General features: G+C 48.2%; 1 protein-coding gene across 10 annotated transcripts in view; it reads right to left on the reverse strand.

Annotated features, from left to right (window-relative positions):
• Positions 1–12,377, reverse strand: part of CROCC (ciliary rootlet coiled-coil, rootletin) — an 83,233-nt gene extending 70,856 nt beyond the window's left edge. For 7 of the 10 annotated variants that reach the window (XM_051988432.1, XM_051988428.1, XM_051988427.1 and 4 more), the window contains exons 1-3: positions 6,003–6,239; positions 1,980–2,121; positions 1,128–1,282 (exon numbers count right to left, since the gene is read on the reverse strand). In XM_051988432.1, the coding sequence (XP_051844392.1) occupies positions 1,128–1,282; positions 1,980–2,121; positions 6,003–6,062 (357 nt within the window). In that variant the 5' untranslated portion in view covers positions 6,063–6,239. Of the gene's footprint in view, positions 1–1,127; positions 1,283–1,979; positions 2,122–2,980; positions 3,534–6,002; positions 6,240–12,243 lie in introns of those variants that run through there. The other 3 variants (XM_051988430.1, XM_051988431.1, XM_051988429.1) reach the window with 3 other exon arrangements.
• Positions 12,378–17,058: the final 4,681 nt, after the last annotated feature.

Below are 17,058 nucleotides of genomic sequence, written 5' to 3' on the forward strand. Positions count from 1 at the left end.
CCATCTGTCTCACCATTCCTGCTGGATCTTCTTTGCTAAAACATTCTCTGCGTTACTACTCTGGGTGTTCTTCAAGGCTCTGTCCTGGACACTCATCTGTCTCCACCCTTTCTCTTAATGATTTCATCGGCTCCCAGGCTTGATTTATTCATCATTTCTATGAAAAGGACTCCCTTAATCTACATTTCCATCCTGTCTCTCTCCTGAGCTCCAGTCCTACATCACCAACTGCCCGGGATATTTCATCTGGAGGCCCCTTAGGCATCCCAAATTCAATATTTCCATAAAAGAAAAAAAATGTTCTTTCACTTCCTTCTACTCATCTGCATTTGCACATGGCATAATTATCTTGGATTCTTCGCCCTCCCTCACCCCATTATCAGTTCTCAAACCTTGTTTCCTCCTTCATCTCTTGGTACACAGTAGAAACCGAATGAATTAAATTGCTTGCTGAATGAACCACGAACCTGGATGGGCCAGGTCCTGAAAGCCTTTAAATGCCAAACAGAGGAGGTAATAGGGAGCCAGTGAAGTTTCTTGAGCAGGGGAAGTGCCCTGTTTTAGGAACACCACTTTGCCAAATCTTAGAGAACGGACTGGAAGCAGGAAAGAATACACTGGGATGGGAGTCATAGAACAGAAAGGGTTTGGGATCCATTCCTCCATGCCCAAGGAAGATGGAATATGGCCATATGAGGAACAACAGGAAAGCCAGTCCAAACTTGCAGTTTCTTTATCGAGAAGACTAAATTACCTCTAAAGATCTCTTCCAGCCTGAAAGCCAGAATTCTGTGGTTCTAAACGGTATCACAACAATCATTACACACCCAGATACACAAAGACATGCACACGGGAAAATGCACACGTTCTTGAAATATAAATATATCGGACAATATATTGGATATATTGGACATTGGACAATACGATTCCGGCTCACAGACATGGATCTGAATTTCCAGACCGTGGATGAAATACATGACACCGGGGAGTAAAAGGAGGTGGAATCATCTGATCATTCTGCCCATCCCTTCTCCTTCCATGGAGGCCATTCTCCCGATCACCCCGAATGTGGTGCCCCCGAGTCTCATTCACCCTTCCCTCCTAGCCCAAGCTCCCCGAGGACCTACCCGCTCGCTGATAGCATTGTATTTTATGGCCAGCTCATCCCGCTCTGCCCGGCTCTGGGCCAATAGGTCCTCGATGCGCGATAGCTCCTGCTGCAGAATGCGGTTTTCTTCCTGGAGGGTCAGCAGGGACGCCATCTCTGGGGTCTGAGCAGCCTCTGGGGGGAGAAGTGAGGGAAAGAGATGTCAGCCCTTTGGCTCAGGCCCAAGAGGCTGGGGAAATCAGGCCCTATGCATGACCTTCCTTCTCAGACACCCAATGGAGGGTGGAGATTGAAGAATTACTGGATGGCGGAGTCCCTTCAGAGGGGGGAAGGCATCCAGAGAGAGAAACAGTCCCAGTTGAGAGACACAGAATAGGCTGGTGCTTCCCCCCCAGGGCCAGGGTGCAGCTGGTTCTAGGACCCCCAAACTCTGCAAATATGGGCATATCTAACACCAACCATATGGGGTTCCCAGCCATAAGTACTATGGATCCCAGACTTCTGAAGCTCTCCAGTTTCTCACTGTCCTGGAGTACCTAAAGGTTCCCCAAGATGCCCAGGGGGAAGAACTCCCACAAAGCAGGGTCCATATACCCCCAACCATATGGGGTTCAGCCATAAGTACTATGGATCCCACACTTCTGAAGCTCTCTAGTCTCTCACTGTCCTGGAGTACCTAAAGGTTCCCCAAGATGCCCAGGGGGAAGAACTCCCACAAAGCAGGGTCCATACACCCCCAACCATATGGGGTTCAGCCATAAGTACTATGGATCCCACACTTCTGAAGCTCTCTAGTCTCTCACTGTCCTGGAGTACCTAAAGCCCCCAAGATGCCCAAGGGGAGGGAAGAACTCACAAGCAGGGTCCATACCTGGGTTCTCCGGCTCAGCAAAGTTCCGAGTAACAATCTCCCGGATGCAGGCAGGCAGGCGGGCGGGCCCTATGTCCTGGGCTGGGTCCTGCACTGCCAGGCCCTTTTCCTCCTCCGAGTTCAGGAGGCTGTTTTCCAGTTTCTGAGAGAAGAAAGGCAGAGAAATCCTGAGTGTCAGGGGTCAAGGAAGAAGGGGGCTAAGCAAGCCTCAGAAAAGTCCCAGGATTTCATTTTAACGTGCTGCTTCCCAGCATAGTAAACGTCCTGAGAAGACACTGTGGGATCTCATAGGATGGAAGGGAGAAGTGGCCAAGGCCTGAAAAATATCCATCCAATCCAACAAGCAATTTTTAAACACCTACTGTATACCAGGCATTATGTCAGGTGCCAAGACAGTGAAATCCCTCAAGGAGGTTGCAATACAGGGGCAACTAGATGGCACAGTGGATAGAGCATCAGCTTTGGAGTTAGGAGGAGCTGAGTTCAAATCCAGCCTCAGACACCTAACGTATTTAGCTGTGTGACTTCAGGCAAGTCACTCAATCCCAATTGCCTTTCCCTCCCCTCCAAAAATTTTACATTCTACTCCATCAAATGACTGGGCTACAATGTACTGGGCACCGTGCTCATATGTAAACAGTACTAACAGCCAAACCACAAGCTTTACAAAGAGATCAAAGGTTCACAGGGACCAAAATGTTTATAGCACCTTTTTGTGGTGACAAAGACCTGGAAACCTAGGAAGGGTTTGTTAATTGGAGAATGGCTAAATAAAGTATAGGATATGCAAGTGACAGAAGATATTGCGCCGTGAGAAATGATGAAGGGAATGGTGTTAGAGAAACCTGACAACTGACGCAAAACAAAGGGAGCAGAACCAGAAGAACCATTTACGCAAAACAACAGTGTGAAGATAACCAAGTTTAAGAGACTTAAGAATTCGGATCAACGCAATCACCGACCGGGTCCCCCAAGGACTGACGAGGAAGAACGCTACCTACCTCCTAACAGAGAAGTGATGGACTAAATGTGCACAAGGAGACATGGAGGTTTGGATGTGGCCAATATGGAAATTTGTTTTGCTCGACTATGCAAACTTTTTCGAAGGGTTTTGTTTTTCTTTCTTCTTTTTTTTTTTTTTTCAGTGAGGGGGAGGGAAGGTGGGAAAGAGGGAGAAAAAATAAAAGCTTAGTAAATTTTTTTTAAAAATCTAATTTTAAAAAAGCAAAATAAAAGCATTTTGCAACTATTATCTGATTCTTACGATACCCCTGTGAGGTTAGTGGTATCATCCCCATTTTACAAATAAAGAAACGGAGGCTCAGAAAGTTCATGTATGTGAGAGGCAGGATTTTAATGCAGATATTATTGTTCTATGACCGCTGCCTCGAATTGGGTAGCATTTCTATGAAGGCTGAAAAGCATTTTATTCACATCTGATAAGGCAGCTTGAGCTTTACCACAACACTACGGCAGGTGTATTATTATCCCCATCAGTAAGTTAACTGACTTCAGGACCACAGCGAGATGTCAGATACTGAATCTGAACTCAGGTCTTTCTGATTCCAAGATAAGAGTGTGTGTGTGTGTGTGTGTGTGTGTGTGTGTGTGTGAGAGAGAGAGAGAGAGAGAGAGAGAGAGAGAGAGAGAGAGAGAGAGAGAGAAAGAGAGACAGAGAGACAGACAGAGAGAGACAGAGACAGAGACGGAAACAGAGAGAGAGAGAGAGACAGAGACAGAGACAGAGACAGAGACAGAGAGATAACCTAAAGCAGACAGATAGCAACTAGGAATATTCAGAACGACCTTACAGTCTTGAAAGAAGCTAGGGATTCTAAGGCACAGAAATGAGAAGGAAGAGCATGCTAGACATGGAACAACCCATCCACAGGGGTAGGAAGCAGAATGCTGACTTCTGCAAAAAGCAAGAAGCCAGTGTGGCTAGAACAGACTAGGCCTGGGGAAAGAGGCTAGATTGGGACTGTGTGACACTTTAAGCATCAAAAAGAGTGTATTTTAAGCTAGAGGTAAGAAGGAGCCACTGAGAATTCTTCAGCAGGGGAGGAAGGAAAATGACGTGTCAGCTTTTGCTTGCTTTAGGAAGAATAGTTTTGCAGGAGGAGGAAAGTGTCTGCAAAAGTAGTGTCCAATTAAGGAGCTGTTGCAATAGTTTAGATGCGAGGTGATGAGGATGGTGCCCTGTGAGTGGAAAGAAGAGGATGCATGTAAGATTCATCAAATATCACCTCCCATTTCTATAATATAGAAATATATTCTATATCATAATATAGAATAACTATACATATAAACATATAAAATAATATCTTTGTTTAAACAGTGAAGAAACTGGCTCAATTTTCATCCAAATAGGTCAGTAGCCGTGCCGTGCTCCAGAGACTCAAACTTCAAATTTAAGCCTGAAGCTCTTTCTGCACCAACACCCCTAGCAACAGCAGGAAAGGACCCGACAAGGTTTTCTCATTGTTTTTTCTAGCTCCAGGAAGACCATAATCAGACACAGGGTCCTTCCCCATCAGAGGAACTCCTAAAGAGACACAACCGGGTTGGGATCGCCCAAGTTGTGTGTGTGCTGGATGAGACAGGGTAGGGAAAATGGAGACCTTCCCCCCCAATAACTGATGACTTCACTACCCAGACCCTCCCTTTCTTTCTCAGAGCTCACCTTCTGTCCTGAGCATCCCACACAAAAAAACACTCAGGTCCTACACACACAGCACACCAACCAAGCTCGAGAGCAGAGGGCCTCCACTCAGCTCTCGGCAGGAGCTTCACTACCCAAACTTTCCCTTCCCTTTCCTTCTCAGGTCCCCTTCCATCCCTGAGAATCCCACCCAGAAAAATCCTACAACACATGGCATGCTAGCCAAGCTCAGGCACCTAGACTGGTTTTGGTGGAGAAATGAATAAGGAGGAAACATATTACTGAGCCTGAGCCCAGCAATAAAAGGCTGGAGAAGGAGGCTCGGGACCCTCTCCCATGGTTCACTCCTCTCTGAGGGAGAGTACTCCCCCCTCCCCAAAGCTACCAGTAGAAAACCACTGAGCATGGACGGGGGCCATCTTATTCACGTAGATCAATAGACTGAGAGGTGGAAAGGACCTTAGAACTCAAACAGTAAATACTTAACGCTTTTTCATTCATTCATTCATTCAAGTAGTCATTTTATAGATGGCAAAACTGAGCTGGGAAGTGGCTTATAATTACATAAATTCTCTCTCTATCTATCTATATATAAATACACACACACACACAGTAGCTGAACAGGTGAAGACTGGACTTGGCAGTCAGAAAGCCCTGAGTACAAATCTTACTCCCGGCACTTATTGGCTTGTAACAATGAGCAAGTCCACTTTCAGAGGAGTCTCCTGCTTTATCACACAGGTATCATGAGCTGTAGTGCCTCCGCCCCCTCCCACCAAATAAGACTCCAATGAGGTAATGGAGACCAAGCATTCTCCAGCTATCAGCTGTTCTGATTATTGAGTCAGTTACTATTATACTGCGGCCGTCAGAGATTCTTTCTGAAAAGCAGGATGGCCATCATGGCTAGAGAGGGGGCTTCAGTCAGGAAAACCCAGGGGCCAGACACATCCTTGCTGTGGACAGACCCTTGCCAGACACCCCAGACAAATCAATCTCTTGGGGACCAAGGGATTGTCTAAATCCCTAAGACCAGAGCAGGTGCCTTAGTGAATGGGCAAAGGGAGTTTCCTTTCCCACAGTGCCTTACAGGGATGAAATCATAGGTCTGGATAAAAAAATCCTCATTAGTGGGAGCAGCCGTGGCAAGGAGGAGAGCAGAGGAGCACAAACTCGCCGCTGGGATTCCTCCCGCCCCAGGCTCGATCCGGGCTCCAGCCCCATCCAGCCGCTCACCTGAGCTGCCGAGGACCCCCTGTCCGGGCTCTCCCCACCCATCACAAGGGGCCATTCTCACCCTCCCCATTCTGGGCAGCCCCTCGGCCCCTCGCTCTTGCCCGGCCCCTCCCCTCAGGACCCACCTGGATGACTGACTCCAACTTTGGGGCAGCCACCGGTGGCCCCTCATCCCTGGAGCTCATGGAGACGGGCAGCGGGGCCCCAGCGGCACCCGGCACCCAATCCCCGCCACCTCCTCTGCCCGGGGGAGCACTGGGTATCCAGCGTTGGGCACGGAGATGCCCTCCTCCTTGTTCAGGAGATAGTGACAGCTGCCCCTGCCCCTGCCCCTGCTGGCCTCAGCAGAGACTCCGGGCCAATCCAGATTATAATTAAATCTCTGACTGACGGCTCTTCCCCCCCCCCCATGTGACCAGGGAAGGCGGGAGAGGGGGAGGGACCCCAGAATGCCAAGTTCTCCTTCATTCCCCCACCTTCTTCTAGGTCCCTTCATTCATCGGGCTGCAAGACTTCTGGGTCCTAGAGTCCTCCATGTGGTGTTTTAGGGCTTTTAAGAGATGGAAAACATCTTAGAAATAATCTAATGTGAGGTTTTTAAACCATTTTTGTATCATGGATTCCCTCCCCCTGCAGGGAGTAAGACCCCCAGTCCCTTCCTCAGAAGTATGTCTTTATATACAAAGGAAATTAATCATATTGTGGGGGGGAGAGCCAATTTTTTCCCATCAAAATTCCCAGGTGCCCTGAGATTGATGGCTGGATCCGTAGATTGAGGACCCTTCATCTAATCTAAATCCCTTATTTTCAAGAGGAGGAAACCATCTCTCCCTCCTCCCAGACAAGAGGGAACTCTGAGTCAAGCTAGGAATCCACCTTCTGACTCCAAATCCAGTGATTTTTCATTATATCTATAGGAAAAAGGCTAGAGCAATCCTCCCCGCTCCTGACTTCATCCTCACGGCCTTCCACTCACCAATCAGAATAATCACCCCTATGGACATCACCTGTAAACTGAGGGAGGAGGACGATGGTAACTCTAAGGTGCCCCCGAGAGGGATGGCAGCGCAGGCTCGGGCAGGGCAGCAAGCTCTGGACCATCAGCCACCCTTGGCTCCAGCCTCGCTCAAGCAAACAGATCCTCTGAGGGCCGACCAGGTGCGGGGAAGGAAGGGAGCCAAGGGCCAGGCTCATGTGCCGAGCCCAAGTCCAGCCTCAAACACTTACTAGCTGTGTGATCCTGGGCCGAACTCAGTTTCCCCTGCTGTAAAATGAGCTTGAGAAGGAAATGGCGAACCGCTTTTGGACGGATTCTTTGCCAAGAAAACCCCAGGAGTTGTGAGGAGCATGAAAGTTACACAAAGCCAACAAGTCCCTGTCCTCCAGATGCTTTGTCTATTGGGGGATGCAACATGCAATCAACTCTGGACACACACGAAGTGGACGGTCACTTCAGAGTCTCCTCATCCCCTCCCCTCCACCCAGTGAATGCTTTTTTTCAGCTTTTACCCTTTTACTTTCAATGCTTTTTCCTTGTTATTAGAGCCAGCCAAGGCGTCAAGGTCCAGACTTACAAGTTCTGTGACCCTAGGCAAGTCACTTAACTCTGCCTCAGTTTCCCCATCTATATAAAGGGGATAATAATAGCACCTAACTCTCAGAATCCAACGAGATAATAATCGTAAAGCACTTGGCACACAGTAAGCACTATATAAATGTTAGCTGTATGAAGATGATGGAAATATATTTAGAAGAAGTGCACATATTTACCTATATTGGATTGCTTGCTGTCTCAGGAAGGTGGGAGGGAGGAGGAGAAGAGGAAAATTTGGTATACAAAGTTTCGCAAAAGTGAATGTTGAGAGCTATCTTTGCATGTATTTGGAAAAGTAAAATATTATTTAAAAAAGTAAAAAAAAGGTCAGTTGTTATTGATACATCCCCATTCTCTAGGTTCTATGAGGGCAGGAATTCTGTTTTATTTAAAGTACTTCTTCCCAATACGGGGTGCGGTGCTCTGCAAACAGTAAGCACTTAATAAAAGTTTGTTGCCTTTGAATCAAAATTTGTAATAGTAACTAGTTCACCTTTTAAAACTTACAAAGAAAAAGGTTGCTGGGCTGAAGGAAAGCAACTGTTTCCTCTTCTGTAAAAAAGGCAAGGATGATTTCTGAGATCCTTTCAAGCTCTGTTATTACACAATCAGTCTGAGGTCATGTCCAAGATAGAGGGATTCTCAGGCAGAAAGGAAGCTGGGCAGGAAGGTGGCAGATCCTCACAGCTGTGCCCACAAAGAATCCGAGCAGAAACCACAAAGAAATGACAGCAGTCAGAAGAACCTTGGATCTGAAGCCAAAGGACCTACCTTTGAATTGTCTCTCTGCTAATTACCTTACAATATGACATTTCCTTACTATATATATCACATATAAAGATTATATATTATACATATAATTATCTATAAGCATATATATGATATTACCTTATATGACACTATATGCTTCTTTTCCTCAATTTTGCCCTCTGATAATAAAAAACCTTTTTATTTTGATCTGGATCTGTGATTTCATGGGCATAGGGAAGTACCAGTGTGGAAACTCCCTCTACCCAAATCAAAAATTAATGTGTAATTTGTAGCTTTATTACTTGGAGCACTAAAAGATTAAACCAACCCATAAACCAAATCTGCTGAAGCAGAACCGGAACCCAGTGCTTCCTAATTCCATTCCTAACTTTTCAAAACAGTAACAGCTATATTTGTATGACTCAGGCTTGGAGAACACTTTCAGGACATTATATTGTTGGATGCTTCCAAGGAACTATCAAACTCCCCTTTTTACACATAGGGAAACTGAGTTTTACAGGGGATTATCCCACCCTGTATCTTAGAATATTGGAGTGTGACTTTTATTCAAGCATTATTTTGTCCACTACCTGGAGAAAATAAAAAACCCTCCTTGATAGACATCTTGGACTCCGTTAAAGATTTACCACAAACAGCACAAGAATTATTGGGCGCCTCGGTCCAGTGACCTGCCTCCAGCAGGCAGATCGGAGCTTTGTGTTCACCTGGCACGGTATCAAGGTTAAAGACAAGCCGGTCCAGGCTCTGCAGCGGTGAGGGCTGGTTCCCTTAGAGAAACAAGAGGAACTTGGCCAGGATCCTCCGTTCTCAGCCCCAGGCAGAGCCAAGGTTCAGGGCTGTTGGATTCTGGCCCTAAAGCTGCCGGAGTCCCAGCCTGGTCTCCGGGCTGGGCCCGTATTTGGCTAAGGCAACAAGCATATATTAAATGCTGAGTATTCAGGTGGGGGGGGAAGAGGGGGGTTAATAAACAGAGTGGCAAATGGGGAGGAAGAAAGGAGTTCTTTGGGTAGGGGCCAAAAGGCCTCTCTGAGGTATCTGGAGCAACTTCTACCCTTAGCTTCAAAACCTTTTACTAAACAACCTACCATCACCCCCCACCTCCATCTGACAAGCAGAATGGACTAGACCTGGAGGCAGCTGGGGAGTACAGTGGCTAGAGCCCTGGCTGCTGAGTCTGAAAGATCTAAATTTGAATTTCACTTTTACCACACTGTGTGACCACAGCCTTTATATGTCTTGGCTTTCTCATCTGTAAAATGGGAATAACAGTATCTACCTCCAAGGACTGCATTAATGTGCCAACCTTAAGGTGCTATAGAAAATATTATAGCTCTGGCCATTCTTAGCTCTGAGCCTTGTCCATAAACTAGGGATAATAATACCCTAACCACAGGACTGTGGTGAAGAAAGCCCTCTTTAAAGACCAATATAAATGTGAACTGTTATTTTGCTCTAGGCTGGCTGCCAACTAATCTCTAGGAAAACATCACTTGACAATTCAAAGACTATTCAATTTACAGGCATTTATTAAGTGTCTACTGTGTGTATATAAGGATACAAAGCAAAAAAAAAAAAAAAAAGTTCCTCCCTCAAGGAGCTTATTCTCTACTGGGAGATACAATATTGAAAGAAAAAAATGCAATGTAAATCTGAAGAGGGTGAGAGTGATGTTGACAATTAGGAGGCTAAGAAGCCAGCAGCAAGGACTCTGGGAGGCAGAGGTGAGGAGGAAGTGCTTTCCAAGCTCAGGAGATAGAATACCGAGATGAAAGCACATAAAATAGCCAGAAATCTGAGTGTACTGAGAGGAGTAACATAAAATAAGCCTAGAAAAGGAGGCTGAATGGGGCAGCTAGGTGGTGCAGTGGATAGAGCACCAGCCTTGTCAGGAGGACCCCAGTTCAAATTTGACCTCAGACATTAAACACTTCCTAGCTGTGTGACTTTGGGCAAGTCACTTAACCCCAACTGCCTCTGCAAAAAAAAAAAAAAAAAAAAGAAAAAGAAAAAGAAAAGGAGGCTGAAGCTTGGCTACGAAGAGCTTTAAACTCCAAGTGAGGAGTCTGAATTTTATCCTAAAGGTAATAGGGAGCCACTGAAAATTCTTGAGCAGGTCAGTGGCAGGTCAGACCTGTGCTTTCTGAAGATTATATTTGCTGGTTGTAGAGATGTGGTGGGGTGAGGAACATAATGTTCTGGAGTTCATTAATATGCATCATCTACTACCTCCGGTACATTTCATAGATTTTAGAACTAGAAGGGGAAACCTCAGAAATTATTAGTTCAAACCGCTTCATTTTACAGATGAGGAATCCACATCCTGGAGTGGTCAAGGGGCCTGCCCAAGTAAACGCAAGCAGCAGTGGGGGAGCCACTGGAAACCAAATTCTGACTCCTTCCACAATACTTCCTAACAATAATTTCTTATGTCTATAATGATTTAAGGTTTTCAAAAGTTCTTAGGTGGTGGGAAGATTGGGAGTCAGTCTCCATAATTTGCAGATGTGGAAACCAAAACTGAGGGCGTTTAACCAGCTCATAAAGTCACAAGCTAGAACAGGGATTTGAATCCTGATCTGCAGACTTCCAGAACATCATCCCTTTTATTATACTAGGCTGCCTCTAGAACTGGGATTGGAATCCAGGTCTCCAGACCTCCAGAACGCCATCCCTTTTATTACACCAGGCTGCCTTCCTTGGGGCATTGTCTTTCCCTTTTTTTCTTTGTATTCCCAGAGTTTAACTGGATTGGCCAGCATACAGTAAGCACTTAATAAATGCTTGCATTAGACTTTCTACATTCCCTGCAAAATCAGGAGGCTGAAACCAGTAAGCCTCCGCTCTCTGATCCCCCTGGGTCCCTGCTTAAGTCTTCCCCCTCCCCCTCCCCCCCAGCCTGAGATTTCTAGCTAGCTAGCCATCTGTAAAGGAGAAGGCTTGTACGTGGCTCTCCCCGCACGCTCCCCATAAAAGGCCTCTCCCCATCTCCCTGCCTTCCCACAGATTGTCTCCCCGGTGCAGGAATAAACCCCGCGCCTGCTCTCCCCCTCCCTCCCGGCGCTTTCTTCCAGGCTTAATTCAAACGCGATCTCTCTTCTTCCTACGTGTAGCTAGTGTTCTTCCTCGAAGGAAATTACATTGTATATGTTTCGAACTGCGCTAGCAGGGCCATTCTGGGCAGACAGTAGGAGGGAATGCCCGGATCTCTGACACCCCACGTATGGCAGGGCAGCTGCCCGCTCCGGGGCTCCCTCCACCAGGGTGTAAGCTGCCCGAGGGCAGGGATGGCGGCTTTGTTTCGACCTTGGGCCATTTAATAAATGCTCGGAGGCTAAAAGACGCCAAGGGGAAGAGAGCTAATGGCGGGATTTCAGGTCCCATCCGTAGCCGGATGGGAGAAGGGAGGCACATGGGGGTCCCCACTTGGAGGAGGGCTTTCTAGAACCCCTGCTCCCCGGGCAGCTGATGGCCCCGGCCGTGGAGGAGAATCCAAGGAGTTTCTGCCCAAAGCTCGCACTGCTCGAGGAGGACGCGCTCCGTGCTTGTGCCCTCAGTGCCCGGCCCTCTCCTCCCACCATCTCGGGCGCAATCAGGCCACGGTCCCTAAGGATGGAGGGGCTGGAGGAGCGGCGGAGCGCGGCCACGGGCCCCGTGGGTCCATCCAGTCCTAGCTCGAGGCGGGCCCCTCCCACGGGGTTGGGGCGGGGCCCGGAGCTGGCAGGGCAGCATCCGCCCCCCCAGCTCTTTTCTTCCCCCCCTTCACTACTTCCACGGGCCAGCTCCTTCCTCCCCCGCCACACCGCAGCTTCCTCTCCTGCGCCCCGAACGCGCGCGGACCGGCCCCGGGCTGGGTAGAAGGGGATCCCCCACGCCCCCCCCCAAAAAAAAGGAACGCAGTCCCGGCTCTGCCGGGGCGAACCTTGCCGCTGCATTTCCTCAGCACCCGCCACCGCCCGGGATCCCGCCCTCCCAGCCATCCCGGCCATGCTCGGCCCTCCTACCTCCGGCCCTGCAGCCCGCGCGGCCGATCGAGGCCCGGGGCGGGGCTGCCGCGCGCCACAGCGGCCGGGGAAGGGGCGGGGGGCGTCCCGGGGGTGGGGAATGGGAGGAGCCGGCCTTCGGAACCTCCCCAAGTGTCCCGGGACCTGGGGCTCCGGGGCGCGAGATCCGCTGAAGCCGCTGCCGCCGTAGGCTCACACGTCACGACCCCCGCCCCAATAACGCACACCCCTTAATTCCAGAAAAATCGGCAGGGCCCATCCAGCCTAGATATAGGGGGAGGGACCCCATGAAACCAAAGTCTCCCCTTCCCCCCGCGCGGAAGGGGGAGCTGACTTCGATGTTGGAGATCTGAGTTCTAATCTCGTGCGACCTTGCACAAATTCCCCTCAGGGCGTCAATTTTCTGCATCTCTAAAGAGAAAGGGATGAACCGGATGCCATCTTTAAATCCCCTACTTAGAATGAACCTTCTCCAGACCTGTTTTACCTGTAAAATGAAGGGGCTGAGCTAGAATGGTTTCAGAAATCCCCGAATTTCTGACCCTATGGATCCTTTTCTAGGCCTTAGCTTGTTCTGAAAAATGGGTTTGGACCAGATAGCCCCCAAAATTGCTCCAGCTCCGAGGGAGCCTCTAGGGCATTGAAAAGGGCCTCAGCAGCCTCTCCTCTGTCTCCCACCTTACTCTAGAGCCCCCAGACAAAGGAAGGGATTTTCTTCCCCAAGGGCACACAGCGAGTGGCCAGCAGAACCAGCACCCAAATCCACTTTCACGTCACAGTCACCACCCCCAAGGAGGTTTCACTAGCTGTCCCAAGCCCAGCCCTTACCAGAATGGGGCTGCCCCATCCCATCCCCACTCACTCCCACTCCAGCTTGCAAATTCAAGAAACACTTGTTTAGAATTCTAATTTCCCACAAAGCTCTGGGCCTGGCCCATCGCAGTAGGGGGCAGCTCCCAGCTGCTTTGAGATAGGAGCTGACAAAGGGGAGGGGGAAGGGGGGGGCAGGGCAGGGCATCCACTTAACTAACTGCATCACAGAATCAGATTAAGGGCTGAAAGAGGTGTTAGAGGCTCTCCTATCCAAAACGTTCATTTTTCCAGATGAAGAAAGGGAGCCCAAGACAGGTTCAGTGACTTGCCCAGAAATACTCTAAGAACAGCAGTATTTGAACTCATTCCTGGTCTGACCTGCTCCCCTAGCTGTCTCTGTGGGGTTCTTAACTGAGTTTTCATTGTATTGCTCTATACCAAAGCTGCTTAACTGTGGATTAACGGCTATAGGGTCACCTAACTGAAGGTGAGGGGGTCATGAAAAATTTGGCTACAGTGAAAGGTATCAAATGTCTCTGAGATTAATTCTTTATATAAAAATAATCACATCCATCTTGTTAGTATGCAAATTTGCTTTCTTTAATGTTAAAATTGTATGTATACTGAAGAATTGTTTTAAAACAAATTTCTTTTTGATTAGCAGAAAATTTTGATGTTTAACTATTTTATATACTAAAGTATATAAAAGGTCACATAAAAATTTCTTGGGTGAAAAGAGGTTAAGAGTGAAAAAAATTTAAGAAGCCCTGGTCTGCCAGCCACAGGTCTTTCATCCTGGCCTTCACCGGAGGCACCGAGCATGATAGAACAGCTGATTTGGAAAGAGCAGAGTCTGATTTTTAGCTTTATCACTGTGGTGCAGTGGTTAGTGCAAGCACTGACATAATGAGGAAGACCTGACTTTTAAATCCCTCTTCTGAGTCCTGCTTAGGTATATGACCCTAGGTAACTCACTAAGGCTGGGAACAGGAGCCCAACTGTATTGGTTAAAAAAGGGAGCAGGGGTTCTCTCTCATTTGGCGTTTCTTACCCTGATTAGAAAGACCAGTCAGGTCTCCTATACCCTAAGATCGACAAAACAGAACAAAAAACTATGGGTCTTGCCTTTTGGCTGCTGAAAAGCTCAAATATCTGGGTAGGATTGCTTTGAAAGCTTTAAAACTTTACACAAAAATAATCATGTGACCTTGGACAAGCATGTCCTTTCTCTACACAATGAAGACTTTGGACTAGAAAACTGGACCTTGGGTTTGGGTCCTGGCTTTCTGACTAGCTAAGTGAGCATGGGTAACCCAACCTAACTTCACAGAGCCCTAATGAACTCATCTGTATAATGGGCACGTGTGAATTTAAATTTCCTGCTTCATGGTATTGTGAGCAAGGTTCTTTGTGCGACTTGAAATCCAGCTCATAAGGGGCAGAGTTATTCTTTATGGTACCAAGAGCCTGAAGGGGCTACTACTCATGGCCCTTGTGGAGGATCCTGCTTTTATTCTCCCTGCCTTTCTGGGGCTCGAATGGGGTTTAATCCCCTTAATCTCCTGGGTCTATAACTGTAAAATCACAGATTTTAGGATTAGAAAGGACTTTTATCCTTCAGGAGGAGATTTAACAATGGGAAAAATCAGAGGATCTGGGTTCAGACTTCACTTTTAATGCTTTCAGTGTGACTCTTAAGCAGGTAATTTTCTGCCTGCCTCAGTTTCCTCCCCTGTAAAAAGGAGAAGGCTGGAAAGGAACACCTTATGATTAAACTTCCAAAGCCTTGGTCTCATTTCATTTCCTAAAACGGAATGGCCAGACAGCTTTCAGTCCTCTTAGGGCCGCTCAGGATGAGGTTCTACCTGCCTAGGTCCCATTACTCTCCAGGTCCCACCCTGCACAGCCCCTCCAGCCCTTGGGGCTCCCCCCCTCTTCTAGAAAGGTTCACACCTGGAGATCCCCTCAATCCTTCCCTTAAGGACCAACTGCAGGATTTACCGTGCTTGATGGGCACTTTTCCCTACCCCCTTTTCCACTTCTTTTTAACGGATCTTCTATTAGAATTCTCCCTCCTTGGGAATAGATTTTTTTTTTCTCTCTGCATTCCCAGCACTTAGCACAATGTCTGGCACATACTAGATGCTTAATGTTTATTGACTATCATCTAAGTGGCAGAGAGGATGAAGGAGTGGGTCTGGAGTCACGAAGGTCTGAGTTCAAATCCTACACCAGATACACTGTGTGACCCTGGAGAAAGCTGCCTTCCTCAGTTTCCCCAATTGTAAAATAGGATTAACAAAAGTCCCCACCACCCAAGGTTTTCAAGAACAAATGAGAAAACTTTTAAAACCTGACAAAGCACACACTAAATAAAAGCTTTCTTTGTTTCCTTGGGCCTACCTGCATTTATGCTCAGGAGATGGTCAGTGCCGGTTGCTATTCCCCAAGAGCCATTCAGGAAACCCCACCATCCCGCTGTTCTGGGACCCTCTCCCACACTCACACTGGGCCCCCACTCAGGGACATCCCAGCTGTCTGTTCAGGGAGTTCTGCTCAAACTTTGGAGCACAGGGATTCCTGGGACTGGCCAGGGCTGCTGGTCATCAGCTCCAAGGCCCAGGCTGCTGGCATCCCGAGGCCTCCTAAACGGAAATTTGTGAAGTTAATGACCTGACCAGACTTCTACTGGGACAGCCCCGGCTCAGGTGCTGGGTAAACAAAGTTGGAGGGTAAAGCCAACCCACTGGTTGCTGAGAGCATGTGCTGGCCAACTGGCACGGGGCAAAGTGAAAACAGGCAAAGGATCTACTGGCCGCAGAGCACTGGGGATAGTTCACAAGCCGTATTCCCATCCAACCTCTTCATCTTGGAGTCAGCTTAAGAGTTACCATTTATAATGCATTTTACATATCTCATTTGATCCTTATAACCTCCCTGGGAAGGACTATTGTTATTCCCATTTTACAGTGGGGGAAACTAAGGCAGAGGTCTTGTCCAGGGTCACCCAGCTAGTGGCTGAGGCTAGATTTGAATTTAGATCAGGAGCTAGAGGAAACTTTATAAATCATCCTGGGTCATCTGGGTCCACCGTCATCCCTAACATCTGTCCTGGGATTTAGATTCAGAGCTGGAAGAATCCCTAGATGGTATCTTTTCTCAATCCTTCATTTGTTGATGGGAAAATAACAGAGCTCCTAAAGGGCAGAATGGGAGAATTCTAACTCGGTCCCTTGTACTCCAAACCCCTGTGTACTTTGCACACCTCTGCAGACCAACCATAGCAGCCCAGTGACTTCCTTACAGCAGACGATTCTGATCTCTGGCCTCCAAGTCAACTGGTTCCCCAAATGAGCGTAAGCTTAACTTGACCTTTATAATCAATACCCAGTCCCAGTTACAGCCTCTGCCAGAGTGGCTCTGGAACAAGTGGATCGCCACGGGATCACGGGCAGGAACCCGGGCCTGGGAGTCAGACCCGCCTTGACACTCCCTCGCTGGCTGGAAGCACTTCCCTCCCAGGCTGCTTTCCTCATCTGAAAAAATGAGGCATCGTGAGGTCCAAATGATGGAGGCTCAGGTCTAAGTCAAGTCTCTCTCAGACCTGAAGGTGCCCAATAATGACCATCGTTACGGCTATGAGGGTACGCAAGGAGAGCTGCAGGGGAAGTGGGAGAACATGGCAGACTCAGGCAGTCGGTTTGAATCCTAGCTCTGTTCCTTATAACAAGTTCGCTTCCCCCTTCCCTGAGCTGGACTCTTGATCCCAGCACACAGAAGGCGCTTCATAAATGCTGGTTGGCTGGCTGAGAGCAGGGCAGTCAGGACTGGTGAGAGGTCGACTCCCACCTTGGACTGCAACTGTTGCCTGACTGGGGGCAAGTTCCAACTGTTCAGGGCCCAGGTATCCTTTGGTGCAAAATGGAGCTAAAAAGGGGTGCCCTGCCCCTCTTCCAGGTCATCACAGAGGAGGAAGGCGCTCTGCCAGTCTCGGTGGAGTGC

The sequence above is a fragment of the Antechinus flavipes genome, chromosome 3, assembly GCF_016432865.1.
Source record: "Antechinus flavipes isolate AdamAnt ecotype Samford, QLD, Australia chromosome 3, AdamAnt_v2, whole genome shotgun sequence".
In the NCBI taxonomy this organism is placed as follows: Eukaryota; Metazoa; Chordata; class Mammalia; order Dasyuromorphia; family Dasyuridae; genus Antechinus; species Antechinus flavipes.